The sequence below is a fragment of the Neoarius graeffei genome, chromosome 6 (genome assembly GCF_027579695.1).
Source record: "Neoarius graeffei isolate fNeoGra1 chromosome 6, fNeoGra1.pri, whole genome shotgun sequence".
In the NCBI taxonomy this organism is placed as follows: Eukaryota; Metazoa; Chordata; class Actinopteri; order Siluriformes; family Ariidae; genus Neoarius; species Neoarius graeffei.
The window spans coordinates 80,497,123-80,522,498 of NC_083574.1; the positions used below are offsets into that span (position 1 = coordinate 80,497,123).

At 42.8% G+C, this 25,376-nt stretch overlaps 1 protein-coding gene across 1 annotated transcript in view; it reads left to right on the forward strand.

The window, feature by feature from the left end:
- The window catches only part of LOC132888103 (sodium- and chloride-dependent GABA transporter 3-like), a 77,333-nt gene extending 66,206 nt beyond the window's left edge, over window positions 1-11,127 (forward strand). Inside the window, exons 9-14 of the mRNA XM_060924096.1 lie at window positions 3,133-3,245; window positions 5,328-5,465; window positions 8,413-8,515; window positions 9,580-9,680; window positions 10,025-10,195; window positions 11,041-11,127. Coding sequence (XP_060780079.1) covers window positions 3,133-3,245; window positions 5,328-5,465; window positions 8,413-8,515; window positions 9,580-9,680; window positions 10,025-10,195; window positions 11,041-11,127 — 713 coding nt within the window. The remainder of the gene's footprint in view (window positions 1-3,132; window positions 3,246-5,327; window positions 5,466-8,412; window positions 8,516-9,579; window positions 9,681-10,024; window positions 10,196-11,040) is intronic.
- Window positions 11,128-25,376: the final 14,249 nt, after the last annotated feature.

The following is a 25,376-nucleotide window of genomic DNA, read 5'->3' on the forward strand; positions in this document are numbered from 1 at the left end:
GAAAGAGTTGTTAAGACCAACGACAAATCGCAAGACCGCGAAAGGTCGCCATTTTTAAGCGATGAGAAGCAGCAGCTGTACAAACTAAGTCATCCATTATTGTTGTTGTTGTTGCTGCTTCTTCTTCGTGTTGTTGTTGTTGTTGTTGCTTCGTTATTCGCACCAAGGTTTATGCAAACGCAACGACGTAACTGACGTATACAGCAATGTAACTGATGTATACAGCGACATAATGATGTGGCTCCCCTTAGCGCCACAAGCTATGGAAAAGCAAACTGGTTCTCAGCTGGCTCGCAAGTTGAACGAGTTGTGAACCAGCACTGGCCCCGAACCAGCCCTGGAACTGATTTGGTGGAAAAGGGGTATAAGCCACCCATTTGTGGGTGACAGACACTGGTGCAGATAAGCTTAATCCCCAATAGCCCATACAGTTCACATAGTGTGCGTGACATAAATGTAGTGCCTTGGTCTGTCAGGATTTCTTTCGGAATCCCGACCCAGGAGATAATACGGAAAAGCGCTTCTGCAATACTGCGTGCTGAGATATTCCGGAGAGGCAATGCTTCCGGATATCGCGTTGCATCGTCCGCCAGAACTAAAATAAAGCGATATCCCCGTGCTGACCAAACTAATGGCCCGATGAGATCCATCCTGATTCTTTCAAAAGGGGTCTCGATCAAAGGGAGGGGGCGCAAAGGCACTTTTAGAGTGGCTGCAGGATTTACTAATTGGCATTCGCAGCACGCCGCATGCCACTGACGGACATCCCCGTGAATCCCTGGCCATTATTCAGGCTAGTGTTTTGTCCTGCCCTAAGTGTCCGGCCATGGGATTAAAGTGAGCCGCATGGAATATGGAGTTCCTGGTGGCTCTTTGGGATTAATAACTTATCTTTTCATCAGTTTGCGTGTCCTGTGTCACCTGGTATAACCTATCCTGAATAATATAAAAGTACGAGAAGGCCGGAGTCGCATTTGGCTGGAGAACTTGACCATCGATTACTCTCACTTGGTCAAATGCATGCTGCAGAATCCCGTCTCGTGAACGGGAAATCGTCAAGGGAATCCCCAAGAGAGGGAGGAGGGGCGGGGTGCTCCTTGCACTGCATACCGCCCTGACGCGGTACTGACATAGATGGTTCTATGACAGCTTCTCCTGCCAATGCTAGTCCGGGATCTTCCCGAGACGCATTACTGCAGGATCCACTTCTTACTGTGTGTTTCATTAACTCTTTAAATCCTGGCCAATCAGTCCCCAAAATCAGTGAGTGGGTGAGATTAACAGCTGCCTTGACACTATGCTTTTCTCCCCGAAAGAGAAGGTGGACAGACACTAAAGGGTAGTTGTGAACATCCCCATGCACACAAAATACCTTCACCACTTCTGCTCTCTCCAATGCCTCACCTTGCACCAGGCTTTGGTGAATTGAGGTCTGGTTACAGCCGCAATCCACCACGGCCTGATACATATCCCCCTGGACACTTACCGGTATACGATACGCTCCGGCCCGATCAAGGGCGGTTTCTGGGGAGTCAGGGAGCTGGACCACCACGACCACCTCCATCGCGGAGCATCGATGTTGGAGATGTCCTGGCTCCCCGCAGAGCCAGCACACCAGCCCAGGCTCTCCCTCTGCACTGGTGTTATGGACATCACTCACCTGGGGGGGATGGGGGAGACAAAGACAAGCAAGGAGGAAACAGGAGGCCACTACAGGTGTGTCAGGCCGGCTGAGGGGAGCCGACCCCTGCCTTCGTGGTGGGGGAAACATGGCGAGGACGGGAAACAGAGAGACAGACAGAGGGGAGAGAAGGAGAAGCATGGCTTCCTGCCATTGGAACCGCCACCATGTGGTCCTGCGCCAGCTCGATGGCTTGATCCAGTGATGCTGGGTGAGGACACTGGACACACTCCGCCGATCCTTCCGGAAGTCACGCGATGAACTGTTCCAGTGTCACCAGGTTGGTGATTCTTTCTGCATCATAGTCGTCTGCCCTCAGCCTCTGCTGGCAGGCGTCCTGGAGTTGGCCTAGCACAAATGGCTGGCCGACCTCCTCCAAGCGCAGCAGAAGCACTGACACTGTTGCTCCGGGAAGCGGCCGACACGCTAGAGGATGGCTTTCTTGAAGTCCGCATATACAAGCCGGTTGTCGATGGGGAGCTGCAGCGCAGCTCAACTGGCCAACCCCATGTCTCCGCTGCTTGCTCAAAGAGCGCGAGGAAGGCTTCTGGATTGTCGTGCGGACCCATCTTTGTTAGAGTGAGGTGGGGAGGGTCCACTACAGTGGTGGTCGTGGATCCCGCCGATGTGAGTAGGTGCTGGAATGCCTGGCAGTCTTCATGTTGGGCCAGCATCAAGGCTTCAAACCATTGTTCCTGCTCCTTTCGGAAGGCGATCAGCACTTGTTGCTGGTTCTGCTGTGCTGTGGCGAGGGCATGGATGAGGTCTTTAAAGGGCGAGGACTCCATGGGAGGGGTTCCCTTCTGCATTCCTGGGTTTCGGCACCACTGTCAAAGCTGCCCGGATGTGGGTGGAGCACAGAAGTATGGCAGGCTGTTGTTAGCATTCAGATTTGGTTTTTACTTGGCTTTTCAACACAATACTTTCTCACTTGGGACAGTCACACACACACACACACACACACACACACACACACACACACACACACACACACACACACACACACATCGTGCTCCGGTCCCAATCTCTCGTCCTCTGCTCCCTTACTCCTTTTATGGAGCGCTGTCACTGCAAGAGACATACAAACACACATTAATTGACAACAGGTGTAGCGATTCAACCACTCGCCTTCCCCGACTCCGCCCTCCATTCACAAACCGACGCTCAGCCACGCCCCCGCTGCCACAGAACCCTTATTGAGTCTTTTCCAGAAATGACAAAGACAGTGACAGTCCTTCTGAGACAACTAACAAAAGAAGACCTACCGCACTGCATTAATCAGTGGAAGACAAGAATACAGCAGTGTGCAGTTGCAGAAGTGGAATATATCAAAGGAGAAAGGAATTGAAATATACATTTTATTCTTTAAAATTGAATAACAGCATCAGTCTTGTTATTAAATAGCCACACCTTCTGTATGTAAATTTCTTATTCCAATTTCTTTCCCTCAGGTCCTGGCCTAGCTTTTGTAGCTTATCCTCAGGCTGTGGCTTTGATGCCTTTGCCTCAGCTGTGGGCTGTGTTGTTCTTCATTATGATTATTTTACTTGGTCTGGACACACAGGTGCATGCACACACACCCAGAGACAGTGTATTTAGGGTTTCAAAATACAACCCTGATTCCAAAAAAGTTGGGACAAAGTACAAATTGTAAATAAAAACAGAATGCAATGATGAAGTTTCAAAATTCCATATTTTATTCAGAATAGAACATAGATGACATATCAAATGTTTAAACTGAGAAAATGTATCATTTAAAGAGAAAAATGAGGTGATTTTAAATTTCATGACAACACATCTCAAAAAAGTTGGGACAAGGCCATGTTTACCACTGTGAGACATCTCCTTTTCTCTTTACAACAGTCTGTAAACATCTGGGGACTGAGGAGACAAGTTGCTCAAGTTTAGGGATAGGAATGTTAACCCATTCTTGTCTAATGTAGGATTCTATATAGTTGCTCAACTGTCTTCGTTCTTTTTTGTCATATCTTCCGTTTTATGATGCGCCAAATGTTTTCTATGGGTGAAAGATCTGGACTGCAGCCTGGCCAGTTCAGTACCCGGACCCTTCTTCTACGCAGCCATGATGCTGTAATTGATGCAGTATGTGGTTTGGCATTGTCATGTTGGAAAATGCAAGGTCTTCCCTGAAAGAGACGTCGTGTGGATGGGAGCATATGTTGCTCTAGAACCTGGATATACCTTTCAGCATTGATGGTGTCTTTCCAGATGTGTAAGCTGCCCATACCACACGCACTAATGCAACTCCATACCATCAGAGATGCAGGCTTCTGAACGGAGTGCTGATAACAACTTGGGTCGTCCTTCTCCTCTTTAGTCTGAATGACACGGCGTCCCTGATTTCCATAAAGAACTTCAAATTTTGATTCGTCTGACCATGGAACAGTTTTCCACTTTGCCACAGTCCATTTTAAATGAGCCTTGGCCCAGAGAAGACGTCTGCGCTTCTGGATCATGTTTAGATACAGCTTCTTCTTTGAACTATAGAGTTTTAGCTGGCAACGGCGGATGGCACGGTGAATTGTGTTCACAGATAATGTTCTCTGGAAATATTCTTGAGCCCATTTTGTGATTTCCAATACAGAAGCATACCTGTATGTGATGCAGTGCCGTCTAAGGGCCCAAAGATCATGGGCACCCAGTATGGTTTTCCGGCCTTGACCCTTACGCACAGAGATTCTTCCAGATTCTCTGAATCTTTTGATGATATTATGCACTGTAGATGATATGCTCAAACTCTTTGCAATTTTACACTGTCGAACTCCTTTCTGATATTGCTCCACTATTTGTCAGTGCAGAATTAGGGGGATTGGTGATCCTCTTCCCATCTTTACTTCTGAGAGCCGCTGTCACTCCAAGATGCTCTTTTTATACCCAGTCATGTTAATGACCTATTGCCAATTGACCTAATGAGTTGCAATTTGGTCCTCCAGCTGTTTTTTGTACCTTTAACTTTTCCAGTCTCTTATTGCCCCTGTCCCAACTTTTTTGAGATGTGTTACTGTCATGAAATTTCAAATGAGCCAATATTTGGCATGAAATTTCAAAATGTCTCACTTTCGACATTTGATATGTTGGGAAGGAGAAAGAGAGAGAGCGATGCCACTGGCTCACAGATGGTGCAGGGCCGAGTACCTGTAGAGGTGAGCCAGGTGCGATACCCCTATCGTATTTTGCATATCTATGTTCTATTGTGAATACAATATCAGTTTTTGAGATTTGTAAATTATTGCATTCCATTTTTATTTGCAATTTGTACTTTGTCCCAACTTTTTTGGAATCGGGGTTGTAATACCTTAAATAATAATTAAGCAATTGAAATGTTAATTAAGCAATCATGGCTGTGCCTTACATTATGGATGTCAGTGGCATCTATAATGATTTATGCCATTGTCTTGTCATGAATCAAGACATAGTCAATGTTGTTTGCACATGTATCTTCAGTGATGCATTTTCATGCCTCTTTCTTTTCTTGGCCACCTCTCCTTTACCTTGTGACTTTTGTTTGATTGTTTTCCATTTCATCATCATGCCAAAAGAGCTCACAGACATTGTGCTTTATCTTCAGAAATAGTTTTGAACAGTTAAACTCTTAAGCATATTTTGTACTTGTATGGTTTTCCAGTTTATTTTAATCCACATGATAATGACATCACTGACGGACATTTTGCCAAACGTGCTACGTAGAACTGGATCCCGAGAAATCTTCCTGCTTCTTTTCTGCATTGTCTGCTTCTTCAGCCAACTGATCATGGTCACAGAGGTGGGGAAAATTAAGAAATAATAACCAATATGAGGGTAGAAACAAAGAAACTTGCCAGTCACTGCAGTCAAAACTATCTATTGTAAAAGATGCTAAGTTGCCAATAGCACTTGTGGGATCTTAAAGTATGAGGGAATGAGAATGAATAAAACACTAGAGAAATAATTTCACAAAAATACTATGAAATATGGGTGGCACAGTGGTGTAGTGTTTAGCGCTGTCGCCTCACAGCAAGAAGGTCCAGGTTCGAGCCCCGTGGCCGGCAAGGGCTTTTCTGCGCGGAGTTTGCATGTTCTCCCCGTGTCCGCGTGGGTTTCCTCCGGGTGCTCTGGTTTCCCCCACAGTTGGGTTAACTGGTGACTTTAAATTGACCGTAGGTGTGAGTGTGAATGATTGTCTGTGTCGATGTGTCAGCCCTGCGATGACCTGGCGACTTGTCCAGGGTGTACCCCGCCTTTCGCCCGTAGTCAGCTGGGATAGGCTCCAGCTTGCCTGCGACCCTGTAGAACAGGATAAAGCGGCTAGAGATGATGAGAGGAGATGAGACTATGAAATATACTTCACTTGAGTCTCATTTCATTTGAGTCAGGATGTGTTTTCTGGACTTCTTTTGGCTGTGTCTGCGGAACAGTGTGAGAAGTTTGGCTTTTTGCAACATTGAGATTCCGCAGACAAAGCAAAAAGTTTCATATATCTACATTTCATATATGAACATGGATTGATTTACGTATGGCGGCACGGTGGTGTAATGTTTGGCACTGTCGCCTCACAGCAAGAAGGTCCTGGGTTTAAGCCCCGTGGCTGACGGGGGCCTATCTATGTGGAGTTTGCATATTCTCCCCCTGTCTGTGTGGGTTTCCTCCGGGTGCTCTGGTTTCTCCCACAGTCCAAAGACATGCAGGTTAGGCTAATTGATGGCTCTAAATTGACCGTAGGTGTGAACGGTTGTTTGTGTCTATGTCTCAGCCCTGCGATAACCTGGCAACTTGTCCAGGGGGTACCACACCTCTCATCCATAGTCAGCTGGGATAGGCTCCAGCTCACCTGCAACCCTGTAGAACAGGATAAGCGCTACAGATAATAGATTGATGATTTACATATTGTTTACATTTACACATTTGAGGGAATTTCTCTCACAACTATAGGCAAATGTAAAATAAATAAATAAATACACACACACACACACACACACACACACACACACACACACACACACACACATATATATATATACACACACACAGGTGCTTGACAGTTTGTGAACCCTTAAGAATTTTGTAGATTTCTGCATAAATATGACGTAAAACATCATCAGATTTTCACAAGTCCTAAACGTAGATAAAGAGAACCCAGTTAAACAAATGAGACAAAAATATCATACTTGGTCATTTACTTATTGAGGAAAATCATCCCATATGTCTGAGTGGCAAAAGTATGCGAAATTAGAGTCAGGTGTTTTCAATCAATAGGATGACAATCAGGTGTGAGTGGGCACCCTGTTTTATTTAAAGAACAGGGATCTATCAAAGTCTGATCTTCACAACACATGTTTGTAGAAGTGTATCATGGCACGAACAAAGGAGATTTCTGAGGACCTCAGAAAAAGCATTGTTGATGCTCATCAGGCTGGAAAAGGTTACAAAACCATCTCTAAAGGCTTTGAACTCCTCCAATCCACAGTCAGACAGATTGTGTACAAAGGGAGGAAATTCAAGACCATCGTTACCCTCCCCAGGAGTGGTCGACCAACGAAGATTACTCCAAGAGCAAGGCGTGTAATAGTCGGCAAGGTCACAAAGGACCCCAGGATAACTTCTAAGCAACTGAAGGCCTCGCTCACATTGGCTTAATATTAACCAATGTTCATGAGTCTACCATCAGGAGAACACTGAACAACAAATGGTGTGCATGGCAGGGTTGCAAGGAGAAAGCCATGGCTCTCCAAAAAGAACATTGCTGTTCGTCTGCAGTTTGCTAAAGATCACGTGGACAAGCCAGACGGCTATTGGAAAAATGTTTTGATGACGGATGAGACCAAAATAGAACTTTTTGGTTTAAATGAGAAGCCTTATGTTTGGAGAATGGAAAACACTGCATTCCAGCATAAGAACCCATCTGTGTAACATGGTGGAGGTAGTATCATGGTTTGGGCCCGTCTTGCTGCATCTGGGCCAGGACAGCTTGCCATCATTGATGGAACAATGAATTCTGAATTATACCAGCCAATTCTAAAGGAAAATGTCAGGACATCTGTCCATGAACCGAATCTCAAGAGAAGGTGGGTAATGGTTAAAGAAGAATAAAAAGTTATGTTCTGGAATGGCCAAGTCAAAGTCCTGACCTTAATCCAATCGAAATGTTGTGGAAGGACCTGAAGCGAGCAGTTCATGTGAGGAAATTACCAACATCCAAGAGTTGAAGCTGTTCTGTATGGAGGAATGGGATAAAGTTCCTCCAAGCCGGTATGCAGGACTGATCAACAGTTCCCGGAAACATTTAGTTATTGCTGCACAAGGGGGTCACACCAGATACTGAAAGCAAAGGTTCATATACTTTTGCCACTCACAGATATGTAATATTGGATCATTTCTTAATAAATAAATGACCATGTATAATATTTTTGTCTCATTTGTTTAACTGGGTTCTCTTTATCTACCTTTAGGACTTGTGTGAAAATCTGAAGTTTTAGGTTATATTTGTGCAGAAAGATAGAAAATTCTAAAGGGTTCACAAACTTTCAAGCACCACTGTGTGTGTGTGTGTGTGTGTGTGTGTGTATTTCTTCCCAACCCCTCCAACACATCCATCATTCTCAGATGGTGAGACGACACCTGTCTCTCCCAAAGTGTGTGTGTGTTTTTTTTTTTTTAAGTTTTGTAACTTCAAAGATGTCATTATTTTGTCTCACAGTCTGATCTACATTTTCATTTGTCATTCTGTCTTGCAGGGTGGTATGTACGTGTTTCAGCTGTTTGATTACTATGCCTGTAATGGAGCCTGCATCTTCTTCCTTTCTTTGTCTCAGTCTCTCGCTGTGGGCTGGGCCTTTGGTGGGTCACAAACACTTCACATAGTAGCTGTGCTCTCGTTCATTTGTAATTGGTCAAATAGTCAGACTCTGCTTATACATAGTCCACACATTTTAGGAGACAATAATTAATTGGATATTTAGCTACTCATTTTTACCATACATCAATGTGCTTTTTTTTAAAAAAAAAAGATTGCAGTTAAACAGGAAATGAGCATAAACATCAAAGAAGAGGTTCAAAACTCAGGAGAGGGTGTCCACTGATGGTATGAAGTGGGAATGCCAAGGGTGGTGATTGCAGTTGTACTGAACATGATCAATTTAATTTGGATCATGTGGATTTGTCTGAATATTAAGGTGCCCTGAGTTAAGAACAGTACGTATAAATCTGGCTGCGAGTCTTTTGATTCAAACAGTTTAGTTACAAATTCCTTTAAAATACTGGAGTACAGAATCAAAAACAATCTTCTCTTGTATACTGTAGCTTACTTATTCACACATTGTACTATAAATACAGCACCAGTCCTCACATTGAGAAGTGGAGACAAACGAAGTATAAGGCTTTATGCCTGGGATCCTTTGCTAAATGTATCGGTAAATGTAAATCTGTTTCCACAGGTAAATACAGGATCAGTCAAAAGTCTGGACACCTAATTAATTGGGATTTTATTTTGCTTTATTAATTAAGATGCTTTGTGTCTTAAAGTAATGATGGACTGTCGTTTCTCTTTACTGAGCTGAGCATTTCGCTCCAAAATATAGATTACTACAGTTGTTTAATAGGGCTATTTACTGTATTTTTATTCTTGACTATTTACTGTTTGATCTTAAATGCATTAAGAAGGCAGGAAATTGTACTAATTAACTTTTGATGAGGCACACCTGTTAATTGAAAAGCATCCCAGGTGACTACCACATGAAGCTGGTTAAGATAATGCCAATAGTGTGCAAAGTGTCTATGAATGAGCAGGGGTGTCCAAACTTTTGATTGCTACTTTAGGAAACCCATTCAATTTTCATTAAAGACCCCATTAAAACTTTAATACATGCCTGCATTCACCCCATTTATATGCTGTGACTTTTCAGGGGCTGAACGAATGTCTGAAATCATTGAAGACATGACAGGGTCATACCCTCATGTCATCTTTAGGCTGTGCTGGAAATACATTACCCCATTTCTTTTTCTGGTAAGCTTCTGTTTGGCTGTTACACTCTCTTCTTTAACTAAAAGAAGCTTAGTCTTCCCAGATTAACTAATATTTCATCATACCTCAAACAACCAGTAGATAAAGCCATTTCAGATAATCTGAATAATGCAACTAATAAATGATTTATTATTAAAGAAGCCACACAATGATTGGATATCCCTGGTCTCTCAGTATTTTCTCCACATGTCAGTTACAGAGCTCATTTTTACACCTTTCCCTGGACAATGAAAATTTTTTTCCTCTTCAAACAAATACAACATTGCTGCTACCTGCTCCCATTTGTGGACTTGACTGACTACTTATCTCTCTTCCTTTAATCCAAGATATCTTTCATATATTCCATGGTGGAGTACCAGCCTCTGACGTTTAACCGCTGGTATGTGTACCCAGCCTGGGCATATGGGTTGGGCTGGCTGATGGCCCTCTCCTCCATCCTGCTGGTTCCTGCATGGGCATTGGGCCGCTTATGGAAAGCAGAAGGTAACCTCAAGCAGGTGAGAATAGCCACATAACTTCTCTTCCCTTCATTACATGTTGCTCACCACTTGAATTTCCTGAGACCCGTAAATTTCAAGCAACTTACACTTTTACCCTGTTTGGCACTGACTATTTTGATAAGGGGAAAAAAATATATACATCTGTTTTTACAGGCCTGGAGAAAATTCTCACTATTACACTAATTTTACCCAGAATTATTTGATGCAACTTTAAAATATTGCATAGCCCACTGTCAGCAGTAAAACACAGCATCTATATAACAATTATACCTTGATAAGTATGGTATGATGCTTTTTGCTTTAACATTGTAGTTCACATCATTTTAATTCTATATGGTATATCAAAGTGTTGCTGTCTCAGTTTTGCGGTGTCTATTTTGTTCTTCTCTGGGTTCTCTAGGTAAATTGGCTATTCTAAATTCCTTCAAGCTGTGAATAAATGTGTTAATGTGTGTATGTGCATGTTGCCCAGCAGTGGACTAGCATCCCCTCCAGGCTGTATTCCTGAATTTTGTCCAGTTTTCCTGGGATAAGCTCCAGATCTACCATAACAGTAATCAGGAGAAAGAGGTTAACAAATAAACTCTGGTGCAGGTTTTGACCAGGATGTAATCAGTTGGTACAAAAAGAAGAAACTATATTCAGTGAAAATTTAGGTTAATTTTATTTTTAGATAGAGAAAAAAAGTGTGTTGCTTGCATGAGTGATGCATGATTCTTGGTTGAGTAGGTGTGCAGGTCTTATAGCAAGGGTTATTTATTACGCTGTATTTTTTTTTCTGGAATGATAGTCAATTAGTATAGAAATCGGAAAAAAAAATTAATAACTTGCTTTTTCCACAGCGTTGGTGTCAACTGTGCAGTCCGAAGAACAACTTACCTTTGACCCGTAACCAGAGACCTGAAAGGAAAATGACATCAGCTGTTTGACAAAGCCATCAACACTAAGGAACAAACTACACAATAGACCTCTTGCAGTCACGTCACCGAATCCCGGCTGGAATGTAAACAGCCACCATCTTGTCGGTCAACAACACAGCTGAATATTGTTGCACTCGTATACAAAATGGATCAATTTCAACCGACGGACTACACGGCTCATTTTTCTAATGAGCAGATAACTAGATACATGTCTAAAATAAATGACCTACAGATTAGTGACCCTTATCGATTACCGGACGTAGTTTTCACGACCGTCTCAGTGGATATTGAACTGCCAGAGGTGGAATACCCAGATGTGTATAATTACCTCATTAACTTTCCCTCGCTGTTCAGTGGTCAAGCACTGTGTGCTTATAAATCTCTGGACAGTTATCTTTACAGAAATTCAGGATTTGTCAGCCCCCCTCAGATGTGGCATCTTGTAAACAAGAAAATAACAATCCTCATTGGACAGGTAAGTCACTTAAGTATTGAATACTAGTACTGATACTAGATATCAGTAGTATCTAGTATAGCACTGACCAGCCGATTATAGAATAAGGTAATTCCAGCTGTAATTCCAAATCGTCCGTCTTGTTTACCATGGATCTGGCGTTGGAGAGGTAGAGGCTTGGCAGTGGAGGTTTGAGTGGCTGTTTTCTGAGCTTAGTCAACAGGCCAGCTCTGCAGCCTCGCTTTTGCTTCCTCTCCCGACGCCACCTCCTTCGCCTGCCAGACCCGATAACAATCCACGGAGACCCCACTGGTCTCGCTATCTCGTCCGGAATGTTGTGCATGCGATGGAAATCGCTACAAACCGTCATTTTCTGCTGGAAACCAATGTCCAGTAAGTCCATATGGTTGTAGTGGATATTGAAGTCCGGTACAGACGAACAACACGCAAAAATACACACAAAAAACATAAAAAACGTGCACAGGTAGGGAGAGCTTGTAGCCGCAGCATCCCCATCATGCGCCGCCATATCCACTATTATGGTTGAATATTTTATATTATCAGTTAATTAGATCAAGTATCAGTAGTCTATCACTATTACTGTATATATGGTATACCTGATAGCAGCAATCCATTTTGCACGCCTGTCAGGGTCCCATGGCAGCCTACTGTCAAGTGTATGTGAGCATCATGGGTTTCCCACACTTGAAAGGGAAGGACTCGGACACAGGACTCCACTCGTCTTATGTTTTATTGATTTTCAGTGGAGTTGACATTGTAGTAGAATTGTATATAGTAGGGTTTTCCAGAAGAAAAGGTAGAAGTAGAACCAGAAGTAGAAGGCGGAAATATGGCGTTTGGCCGACAAGATGGCGTCTGTTTACAATCTGGATCGGCTGTGACGTCACATGCAAGAGGTCTATATCAAACAAATAGTGCCACTGTCTTTTCACGTACATATGGAGAAATGACATTTGCCAATTCTATAAATGAGACAAATAGTCTAAAACAATGACTTGTTCTTGAATGATTACACTAACAAGAATCTCAGACAGGCACATGGACAGACAGATTGATGGACAACCAGAAAATATAAACGAGGAGAGTTGTTACTTTTTTCCCATAGATTGGATGTCCGTTGATGCTTTAGACCTTTTGGTCCTGCAATTTTATATTTGTAATTTGTCAGGTCTTGGCTATGCTGGTCAGGTAAAGCACTCGTTTAATTTCAGAGATAAAATAAAAAAAAGTTCTGCGAGTCACCACCTCTGCCTCCTGTGTCTTTTTTTCACAATCAAGAGCATTGTGGTGTTAAACCAGGGGAGGATGCAAATAAAAAAAATTTATTTATATATATATATATATATATATATATATATATATATATATATATATATATATATATATATATATATAATAAAATAATCCCATCATGAAGAGGCAATGAGCCATTGCCAGCCAACTTTGAGTGGGAGCAATACATTCAAACATTTTGAAATACTGAAAAAGCACAGGCCAGATATTGACCACTTTCATAGTCGTCTTGGCTGTGCTATATTGGTCTGTAGACTGGAGAAAGTACTTGGTGGTACTTATTCTCTCCTGGCAGATACATCACTTCTATTCTTAGACAGATAAACAAAGACTCCATAGGCTTGATTACAGGTTGAGTGTATTTTACTGAAATCTTGTTGAAAGTTTGTAAAACTAAAAACACAAAAAATGAAAATACATGTTATTTACCAGCTGGGAGGTCCGTATCGTGAAATACCGTGACCGAGGTCTTGAAAGTATGACCGAGACCCTCTGGGCCGAGGTCAGTATTCAAGGCCGAGGTCACGGTATTTCACCATACAGACCGACCTTAAGCTAGTAAATAATATATATATATATTTTTTTTTTAACCAAATTCTAACAGAAAACGAGAGCGCCCGAAAGGGAAAACCAAGCCGAGCCGCCATTTTGAATCCTCATTCACGGCTGTAATGCAAATTGCTTTCTCCTCGGTATACAAGTGCACTTCCATGGCAGGGGAAAAAAAACCCTACATTTTGCCACCTATGCAGTCCCCTAAATACAAATAGGAGTCATTCAGGATTCAGCCATGTTTTTGCTCAGTGTTAGCAAATTACAGGTTTTTAGCTTTCTCCTGAAATGTTTTATTTTATTTCTTCTTCCTCCTCAGGGTAGTAAAACTCGCTTTCGCTGTGAAGACGGTCATTATCGCTATCCATGCTATAAAATTAATGCTATTCTCCTGAGAAATGCTGGCAAAAATTTATAAGATTTTTGATAATCCTATAAATAAATCTTATTAAATAAATGTTGACAAAAAATGCTACCATGTTTGTTGTTGCTGTGAACGAGCGAGTTGCCAGAGGTCCATAACTGGGGTCCATATCGTAGGATAAGGACCCACTCGCCAGCCAATCAGAGCGCAGGATTTGGACCACAAAAAAAAAAAGCAAACAAACAAATGTTATAATCAAATAAAATATGTGCAACATCAACATTGCTTGTATTTTTCTCTTTTTTTCAGGTTTTCAACAAAGGTAAGTATTCTTCTCTACAGGTTTCCAACTGTGGCAAATATATTTCTTTTATACAGGTTTGCAGATCAGGTAAGTATCCTAACAATAGGTAACCAAGATAGACAACATATTTTACAGTAGGGTTCACTCACAGGTAAGTAAATGAAGTATGAAATGCAGCAAATGACAATAACACCATGTAGTAATTCACCAATCGACATAAATGAGGCTTAAAAATGTAATAAATCAGCCCATGTAGCCTAGTTAAACCTATGCTAACGATTAGCATAGTTAGCCTGAATTTCCAACTGAAAATAACTGCTTTTAACACCATTCTGATGCACACAACATTATAACCAACTTAAATAAGCTAGGCGCAACCATACTCACTCACTACGTTTACATGCACATAGAGAGAATCGAATTTCTGCCGTTGCTCGACTGAAATCGAAGTTCAAAATGCCATGTATACACCTTAATTCGGCTGAAATTGAACCGAACTTGATTTCTCGGAATCGAGCTACACGACCTAGTTTATGCGATTTCTGCCGAGCTACTTTGTGCATGTATACCCTATCGAGCTAGTTGTCGAGCTACTTCCGGAAGTGACGAGTGACGAGACCACAAGCGGGAAACACAACAGCCTCGGTCGGCATGACAACAGTAGTAGCAAGTGGCAGAAGAGATCAGGAGGAACAAACGAAGAAGAGAAAATGGCGATGTAGAGCTCTCTGAAGTGTGGGTGGAGCACAGAGGACGGCAGGACAAAGCTTCTGGTACTAATAGGCTTTTTATTGTCAGACTTTTCAGTTTAACAGCCTACTTTTATTCTTGAGAGAAGCACGCGCGCGCACAAACGCGTGCTGTGTTCTAGTCCCGGGATGAGCTCTCCCCTCTGCTCTCCCTCTGCCTCCTTAAATAGGGCGCGGTTACTGGGAAGACACACAAACACAGGTTAATTACCGTCAGGTGTACCGTCGTTCTGCCACTCACCTTCCCTGGCTCCGCCCTCCTGTCACAGACCGGCGCTTGACCACGCCCCCACTGCCACAGGCAAGCAGAAACGTGCACTTCTGGAGCAATGAGGAGACAGAGTTCATGCTCATTCAGCTTAAGGAGTTGAATATATTAAAATTCATGGACGGGAGAAAAACGTGCAATGGAGAACACGGAACTGATAACTTTGTTTACACTCTTGAATAGCTCTTCTTCATGACGACAACCGGAAGTGTACCAACACGATGGGGCGTGTAGCGCCACCTGTGGCTCGGGTGCACAATGCACCTCACACAATAGCCCGATTTCATTGTGTGCATGTAGGATTGGATTTCTCTGGCACCCTGCTGGGACCTTCAGCTCGATTACCGACAGCAGCTCGATTTGGATGTGCATGTAAACGTAGTCACTGATAGATCTGCTCCAAGGATCGGACAAACAACTCTGTGGTGTAGTGACGTGCCATGCGCAAAAGCATCGCTTTGTAGTGAATCAGAAGAGCCAACTCCCATCGAGTGAGAGTCGGCTCCCCACTTTTTTTTTCCTTTCACTGCTCCGCTCTCACTCTCAGTGGCTCAGTTCTGCTTCTTCTTCCTTTTTAATGTCGGTTGGCAAACAACTTTTGGAAGTATTACCGCCACCTACCGAAATGGAGTGTTAGTCTGGATACCTAAGTAATACAAAAAAAAAAACCAAAACCTAAATTCTTCTAATCAGATCAGATTCTTCCAAGACGTGAAACAGAAACCTAAAGCAAACTTCGCCTGAATTTTTCTGAAGAATTGTATTTATTCTTAAAGGCACACTTTCTGCCTCTAGCTCTTGGATAAGTTGCTGCCTCTCCTGGTCAAACTTCACACAATATTCTATAACATGCTCTATGGTCTCAACAGCAGCACATACACTACACTTTCCATCAGCATGCTTTTTTAAAAGAAATAAAGTACTGTCCAAACCAGTGTGCCCAAACCTCATCCTAGAGATAATATTTTCCTCGTGAGTGGATCTAGCAGTTGGTCTTGCATCGCCCACAAACCTTTGAATACTGTAATATTTCCTACCAGTGTTAGCATTATTCCAGTCACTTTGCCATTTTTCCTTGGACTTTGACTTGACTATTGTTTTAATTTCAGATTTACTATAATGAATATCCATAGTGATCTCAGGAGATTCACATGCCTTCTTAGCGTTCTTATCAGCTAGTTCATTACTTCGTACTCCTAAATGAGCTGGGACCCATAAAAAATTGACATTTTTTTATCAGAGTTTAATAGTCTACTTATCATCTGCACAATTTCTAAAACAATGTCCTGTCTGGACTGAGACATAGCACTCTGGATGCTCATCAATGCAGATGCAGAGTCTGATGCAATTAGCACCCCATTCCTTGGCCTGTTGCTCTCAACCCAGGACAGAGCAATAAGAATAGCTACTAGTTCAGCTGTGTAAACTGCAAGATCATTACTCAATCTTTCTTTTTTACAGCTCTTCAGGCTAGGTATTACAAATGCAACACCAACTTTACCTTCTATTAACTTTGATGCATCTGTAAATACCACAAGTATATCTTCATACACATCTCTAATATGATACTCAACTATATCTCTGTTGATTTCCTCATTCATTTTCAATTCTAACAGGTCTAGGTCAACTAGAGGCTCTCTCAATTGATAGTTTTCACATGACATCACAGAGTCGGGGATTCCCTAGTGGCAGCCATCTTGCAGGTCAAGCTTACCGTACGGGTCACTGAGCACACATTGTAACGCGCGAGTACAAAGTCTTCAAAAGAACCCAAGTAGGCTATTTAAAGCTAGCAATAGTGCACACCTGTTGTATTCACGGCTGTCATAATAGGTCAAATGATGAAGTCAAGCGGAGCTTTTATGGAATTCCCACTGTACGGGAGCACAAAGGCGAGCAAACAAACTCAGCATACAAAGGAGAAATCTATGGCTTGAGAGAATCAACCGCAAGGATTATCAGCCTTCCAAACACAGCAAAGTCTGCTCCGATCATTTTATAAGTGGTAAGTTGTTTAAATAAACAATCAATTGTGTTTAAGTTTGTTTTTGGAAACCAAAACATCATGTGAACAATCTCTGGAGAATGCCTAACTGGAACTGCTGAGTGTATGTTTACATTGTAATGTACACTTAATATCGCTCGTTTGTCATGTTTCTATTTGAAACTTGTCACTTCACTCACGTAAGGGTCATTTTTGAAAAACATTTTAGGTCTATTCTGTATGATTTGATTTGTGTTTGGGATGCAAACAGCGCGCCTTTTGGCGGATGCTGCCTGAATCGCGCAGATCTGATTTTTTTTTTTTTTTTTTTTGGGGGGGGGCATTGGAGTGTCTGATTATAATTTCAAAGTAAATTCTGTATTAAAATTACTAAATAAGCAAATCCATTACAGTCCATGAAACAGGAAGTATAAGGATGAGAAAAAAAAAACAGTTTAAATCAGAAAGCTGCGCACATTTGCGCAGCCCGAGCGGTGTGCAGGACTGCGCAAATGTGCGCAGCTTTCCGATTTAAACTGTTTTTTTCTCATCCTTATACTTCCTGTTTCATGGACTGTAACGGATTTGCTTATTTAGTAATTTTAATACAGAATTTACTTTGAAATTATAATCAGACACTCCAATCCCCCCCTTAAAAAAAAAAATTGGATCTGCACGATTCAGGCGGCATCCGCCAAAAGGCGCGCTGTGAATATATAAAGTCGTATACATCAGACAGCCTTTAAAGTTTGATGAAGTCAGTTTCAGGCTTTGGAGCAGGCTTTGGCAGTTTCAGGCTTTGGCAGCCCTGCATAGTCACTTGAAAATGCATCTTTGTCCACTTCATAGGGGTCAATTCCCCCAATCAAGGCCAGTTTGGCTGCATACCGTTGTCGTGAGATGTCGTCTAATGTATCTATATACTTCTGTTTGCTTGATTTTGCCGACATTGATCTTTATTTTAGAAAACTGACTATATAACTTCATAAATTCGTCCAAGATAACGTAGCCGGTAGTGGCAATGGTCCGTTTTGTTTGCCCCGCAAGATGGCGGCTGGGGGGCATTCCCCGGAATGCCGTGACGTCAGTGAAAACTAGCCACAATGGAACAGCTGGATAAGACACTGATGGACACACATTAAGCAACTGGAGGCCCATTTCACTTGCTTTCTGAGATATAATCCACCCAAAGTTTCTAACTTGAGACTTATCTCTCTCTTGGCAGTGAATTAAAGAATAATAACTTATATGATCTTCCTTTTGCCCTCTAAGGTTATCCCAATAAACCAGGGTTAACTGATCCCTCCTGATATGAAGAGGCATTTCACCCATCTCAACCTGAATTGCATTAACTGGGGTAGTTTTCATAGTGCCACAACATAACCTCAAAGCTTTATGTTGAATAACATCCAACTTCATTAAGAGTGACTTAGATGCAGATCTGTAAGCCACACACCTATAGTCAAATACAGATCTAATGAGGCTAATGTAAATAGTTTTCAAGGCTGGCCTATTTGCACCCCAATCCACCCCATGCAAGCATCTCATCACATTTAAAACTTTTTTACATTTCTCAATCATCTTCTGTATATGCACAGACCAGGTTAGCCTCTTATCAAACCATAGGCCTAAATATTTGAAGCAGTCGACTCTTTCTAACTCTGTGCCAGATATCTTCAACTTTAAGTCTAGAGGAATAATCCTCCTGGTAAAAAATACTGTTTTAGTCTTATCTATAGAAATTCTAAATCCCTGTTCAAGGGTCCACTTTTGGACAGCATCCACTGACTGCTGCATCTTATTCACAATAAAGTTAACATTTCTACCCCTCTTCCACATAGCCCCATCGTCTGCAAACAATGCAACATTAACTGATCTCTGTAAATCTTTAAAAAACATCATTGATCGTAATCAAGAATAGTACTGGGCTGATAATACTACCTTGGGGCGTACCATTCTCAACTATACTCATTACTAAATTCTTCATTAATTTTAACTATAATTCTCCTACCAGATAAGAAGTATCTAACCCACTGGAACATTCTTCCTTTAATTCCTATCTGTTTAAACTTAATAAGAAGACCCTCTCTCCAGACCATGTTATAGGCCTTTTCACCATCAAAAAATATGGCCAAAACAGTCTCTTTATTAACCTGAGCTTTCCTTATTGAGTCCTCCAGGGCAACTATTGGATCCATAGTCCCCATTCCCTTCCTAAAAACCACTCTGGTAGCTATGTAATAGATTTCTAGTTTCTAACCAGTAGACCAGCCTGTCATTAACCATTCTTTCCATTACTTTACCCATTTGAAAAGTTAATGCTATAGGTCTGTAGTTACTTGGGTACTTTGCATCTTTCCCAGGTTTCCTAATAGGGATGATAACAGGCTGCTTCCATTCTGCTGGGATGACTCCTTCTGTCCACAACTTATTGAATAAGGTCAACACCACCTCCTTCCCTTTATCAGTCAAATTCTCCAACATTGCGTAACAGATCATATCCTTCCCTGGGGTAGACTTTCCAACTTTCTTTAATGCACTATTAAGTTCTTGTAAGTTGAAAGGTGTATTTAAAATTCCCCCATCTCCTGTCTCTTCAAATAAAACATCCCTGTACTTTCCTATTGTCATTTCTCTTCCTCTTTTCTCCTCATGAGTGAGGTTCTCTGAGCTATGCACCTTTACCAATGCCTTCGCTATGGCCTCAGCTTTATCTTTACTATTTGTAATAACTCTTTGATCATCAATCATTACTGGATACTCAAAATCCCTCCCATTGCCTCTCATTTTCTTAATCATGTTCCATACACTTTGAATTGGAGTTGTTCTTTCTATTGAATCACAAAACTTTTTCCAATACTCCCTTTTTGTATTCTTGACTGTTTGCCTCACCACAGCTTGACACTGTTTGTATTTAATCAAGTTTCCAAAATTTAGAGTTTGCTTTAAAGTTCTAAAAGCTTTATTATGGTCCCTGACCGCCCTACTACATTCCTCAGACCACCAAGGAACGATCCTTCCCTTACTACCTGACTTTGACTTGGGAATAGTTAGTTCAGCAGCTCTAATTACTGTATGTTGTTTGTAACAGAATAGCACATGTAGTCAACACTGGCATTAGCTTCAGTACCCATTAGACTGCTCTCACTGATGACTGAAAAGGTTTCCCAATCTGCTTCCCTTAAAATCCATCTCCCATTTCTTACCACCTGATCTCTTATTAGTTCTATCTTAAACTGAACCACAACAGGATAGTGATCACTACCCAGTGTACTGTAATTTAATACCTCCCAACTACATCTGCCAGCTAAAGTTTGAGAAACTATTGTGAGGTCTATAGCTGACTCATTACCTCTTGCTACATCTATTCTTGTATACGACCCATCATTCAAACATACAAGCTCTTTTTCATCTAAAAACTCTTCAATTATACTACCATTTATATCATATTTATCTCCCCAGAGTGAACTGTGAGCATTAAAATCCCCACACCAAATGACCTTTTCACCCAAACCCCTCCAAATTTCTTCTAAATGCTCTAACTCAATCTGGTTACATGGATTATAAAAATTTATCACACTCACACTCCCTTCTTTAGTCCATACCTCAACACCTATATATTCCAGATCATCTCCTTTCTTTAGCTCTCTATATTGTAGTCTCCTCTTGACAAAAGTAACACACCCTCCACCATTACCCCCCACCCTGTCTCTCCTGATACTAGAGTAACCCTTAATTACAAAGTCCAATGAACTCTTTAGCCAGGATTCCTGAACACAGATGGCATCCGGTTTTTCATTTAAATCTTGAATGAAACCTTTAAATTCCTGACGATTAGCTAGGAGACTTCTAGCGTTCCATTGTAAGATCACTAAGGTTGACTTATCAGTGGTGGTGCAGATGATATCTCTGGTGGTTCACCCAACCTATTCAGATCTGCATATCTCTTTTCCCAAGATAAATTAGTGAGATTTAAGAATTTTGCTGCAGCTTTCACTATAATTCTGATTTTCTCTGTCCTGTTTTTAGCCTGTTCAGTGCAATTTATTACATGTGCTATAAATAGCACTAAACGTTCTGAATTGATCATGGTTTCATTTTGCCTTTTTTCCTTGTCAACTTCTTTCACTGTTTCAGCATAAGAGAGGTTTTTAGTTGCTCTAACCTGCTGCACAACAACAGCCTTTTTCCTCGCTGGACAACCGCCATAAGCGACTGTATGATCCCTGCCGCAATTACAACACTTCCTTACCACTCCCTCCCCACACTGGCCATACTCATGGTTACCTCCACACTTACTACATCTCTGACTACCTTTACAAATTGCAGCTACATGACCATACCACTGGCACTTAAAGCACCTAATTGGAGGGGGTACATACTCCCGCACATTAAAACTCATAAAGCCTATCTTCACCCTTTCAGGCAGATGATGTTCTTTAAACTCCAAGAGCACTGATGTACTCTCAACCTTAGCTCCATCTCTCTTTGCCATCAATCTTTTAATTCCCAAAACCGACCCTCCTTTAATGTTTTTTTAATTTCTTCCAAGTTTTCACCAAGCGCCATTCCTGAAATTACTCCTCTTGCTCCACACTCACCAAACTTTCTTACCTCTGCTATTTCTTGCTTACAGACTGACTGAGCTTTGCGACGCGCTCCCGACACCAATTATCTTTATTGTTTATTTTAGTACTTTTGATTGTGACAAATGCTCAGTGCTTGTACACTAGGATCACCTACAGCAAAGACACACTTCTGGACATTGGCAAAATTCACCATGGGCCCAGTCCAGTCCTTCTGGACTGTAGCTTTCTTCTCCTCGCTGACACCAACCGGAGCCACACCGACACCATCTGGCAGGCCGCATCATCACCAGACTCGAGTAGGCGAAACGGCCGACAATCCACGCACCCAAAACGGAGGCTCGGTAAGAGAGGCGGGCTACATGCTAGGCTAAAGGCTAGAACTACAAGACCACCGCTACCTAGCCTTCTGCTAGCTAACGTTCGCTCGCTTGAGAATAAGATGGATGAGCTGAGAACCAGGATAACATCTCAACGTGAGATCAGAGAGTGTTGTGCCCTGATTTTTACAGAAACCTGGACTACTGCAAGCCTGCCAGACCCGGCCATTGAACTACAGACCTACTCCATGCACCGCGGAGACCACACATCTGCTTCCGGTAAAAACAAAGGTGGCAGTGTGTGTGTTTATGTTAACAACAGATGGTGTACGGACCTACAGGTGGTTGAAAAACACTGTTGTGCGGACATTGAAGTGCTGATGGTGAAGTGCAGACCCTTTTATCTACTGAGGGAGTTCAGTGCTGTGTTTATGCTGGCTGTTTACATCCCGCCGCGGGCCGACCGGACTACAGCGCTAGGACTACTACATGACATCATCGGCAAACACGAGACCACACACCCTGATGCCGTGTTCGTCATGGCCGGGGATTTTAATCATTGCAACCTCAGGGCTGTGCTACCAAAGTACCATCAACACGTGAGCTTTCCAACAAGGAACAACAACATCCTGGACCATGTCTACATCAACGTGAGAAATGGCTACAAGGCTATGCCCCGCCCCCACTTTGGACGGTCTGACCACATTTCTGTGTTCCTCTACCCAGCCTACAAGGCCCTTCTCAAACAAGCCCCCCCAGTGAGTAAAACTGTTAAAGTTTGGAATGAAGGGACTGATCTGGTGCTCCAGGACTGCTTCAGTTCTACAAACTGGGATGTGTTTAAGACTGCTGCTTTGAGAGAAGACTGTTTGGTGGATTTAGAGGAATATGCATCTGTGGTCACTAGCTACATCAGCACGTGCATTAATGACATTGTCCCCACCAAGCGCTGCAAAATATATCCAAACCAAAAACCTTGGATTAACAGTGAAGTACACTCCATGCTACATGCACGCTCCACCGCTTTTGCCTCTGGTGACACAGATGGATATAAAAAGGCCAGATATGACCTACGCAGATCCATCAGGGAAGCCAAGAGGCAGTACAGACTGAAGCTGGAAGGATATTACAACAACACAGACTCCAGATGCTTGTGGCAGGGCCTGCAACACATCACCAATTTCCAGCAGAAGAACAGCAGGGTCACAGCCAACCACAACACATCACCAGATGAGCTGAACGAGTTCTATGCTCGCTTTGACACCCTCAACACCAACCAACGCAGAGGGATTCTACCAGCAGAGGCAGCACAGAGCTCTTCACCTTGACCATAACCGAGGTGAGCAAGGTCTTCAGGAGGACTAACCCCCGAAAGGCAGCCGGCCCTGACAACATCCCCGGCTGTGCTTTGAGGGCCTGCCCCACACAGTTAGCAGAGGTCTTCACAGACATTTTCAACCTGTCCCTCTCCATGTCATCTGTGCCCACATGCTTCAAGACCACCACCATAGTGCCCCTCCCAAAGAAAAACAATATAACATGCCTGAATGACTATCGCCCAATTGCACTCACTTCAGTTATAATGAAGTGTTTTGAGAGGATAGTCATGTCACACATCAAAAAGGACACCCCAGACACAATAGACCCCCTTCAATTTGCATATCGTCAGAACCGCTCAACTGACAATGCCGTCAATGCAGCCATCCACACAGCCTTGTCACACCTGAAACACAGGGACACCTATGTTCGAATGCTGTTTGTGGACTACAGTTCAGCCTTCAACACTGTCATCCCCAGCATCCCCAGCAGACTGACTGAGAAGCTCTCCACCCTTGGACTGACATCCTCCCTCTGCTGCTGGGTCCTGGACCTTCTCACAAACAGACCCCAGGCTGTCAGAGTCAGTACCAGAACATCCAGCACCAAGACAGTGAGCACAGGGACCCCCCAAGGCTGTGTGCTCAGTCCACTCCTGTACACCCTCTTCACCTACGACTGCACCCCCTCCCAGAGTAACACTTCCATCATCAAGTTCGCTGATGACACCACTGTCATTGGGCTGATCACCGGCGGAGATGAGAAAGCCTACAGGGAGGAGGTGGCTCGGCTGCTCTCCTGGTGCCAGGAAAATAACCTCTCCTTGAATGCTGAGAAGACCAAGGAGATGATTATTGACCTGAAGAAGAGGAGGAGAGACCAGCACGCCTCACTGCACATCGACGGGACACAGGTGGAGAGGGTGAAAACATTTAAATTCTTTGGAACTCACATCAGTGAGGCTCTCACCTGGACACACAACACACAGTAGACCATCAAGAAGGCTCAACAGAGACTCTTCTTCCTGAGGAAGCTGAGGAAATTTGGACTGTCCCCGTTTGATTGGCTTTTTTATGTTATCTTCATTTATTTTCGTTCTACTTTTATATTTTGCATTCCATATGCACTTTATATTTTATATTTCGTATTTTATATATACAGTGGCAGCCATTGAATTTGTTCCACGTTTCCGTGACTGGCCCTCTGCAGGCCCTTGGCCATCCCCTGACTGGTTCCTGACTGTCTGCCGATTGGTCAGTGCAGATAATTTATCCCCCACAATGACGTAGTCAATGCAGTCCTGACTGGTGACGCCCCTAAGCAGCTTGGGTGAAAAGCAGCTGCTATCCCTCATTTTTCCAGGGGGAGGAGCAGTGATTGTCTGTTTCACAAAGCAGGTTTATCAAATGCTGAGAACAGCTGATTTCAGTTAGTTAATTCAACCCGGAGGACTTTCACCGGGAGTTAAAAAGCCATAAGATTTTAGTGCGCTCATACAGCGAGTTTGAATATGTTTTCTGAAAGAAGCGTAACACTGCTGCAGCTGCCAATCACACTGGGAAATCCTAATAGAAATGAAATTACTCATCGGTTACAGCGCAATGTCAATATAATTAAAAATTAATTCAACAGATCTGACAGGTGATTTATGTACGGTATGTGAAGGGAAAACGGCAGGGACTATATGCGCCTTGGTAGCCCGGGGGCTACACTGCTTGCCTGGGTTTTCCGTAGAGGTCTGCGCGGGACAGAATTTTCAGTCCCGCTCCCGCAAAGAATTATAATTTTCAGTCCCGCTCCCGCCCGCCATATTTTGTCCCGCTCCCGCCCGCAAATCCTGCATGATGCAGACGTTCGCGTTATTTCTCACGAAAGTTCTTGTCATTGGCTTGGGGAATTAAACATGCTGATCTTAGCTGAGCTCTCCACTGACCGATCCTTCACCTAGCGCACGGAGTGAGGGTGCGCGTTGCCAGGCGGCATGCGCAGCTGAGGCTTTACATCTATCTATCTATCTATCTATCTATCTATCTATCTATCTATCTA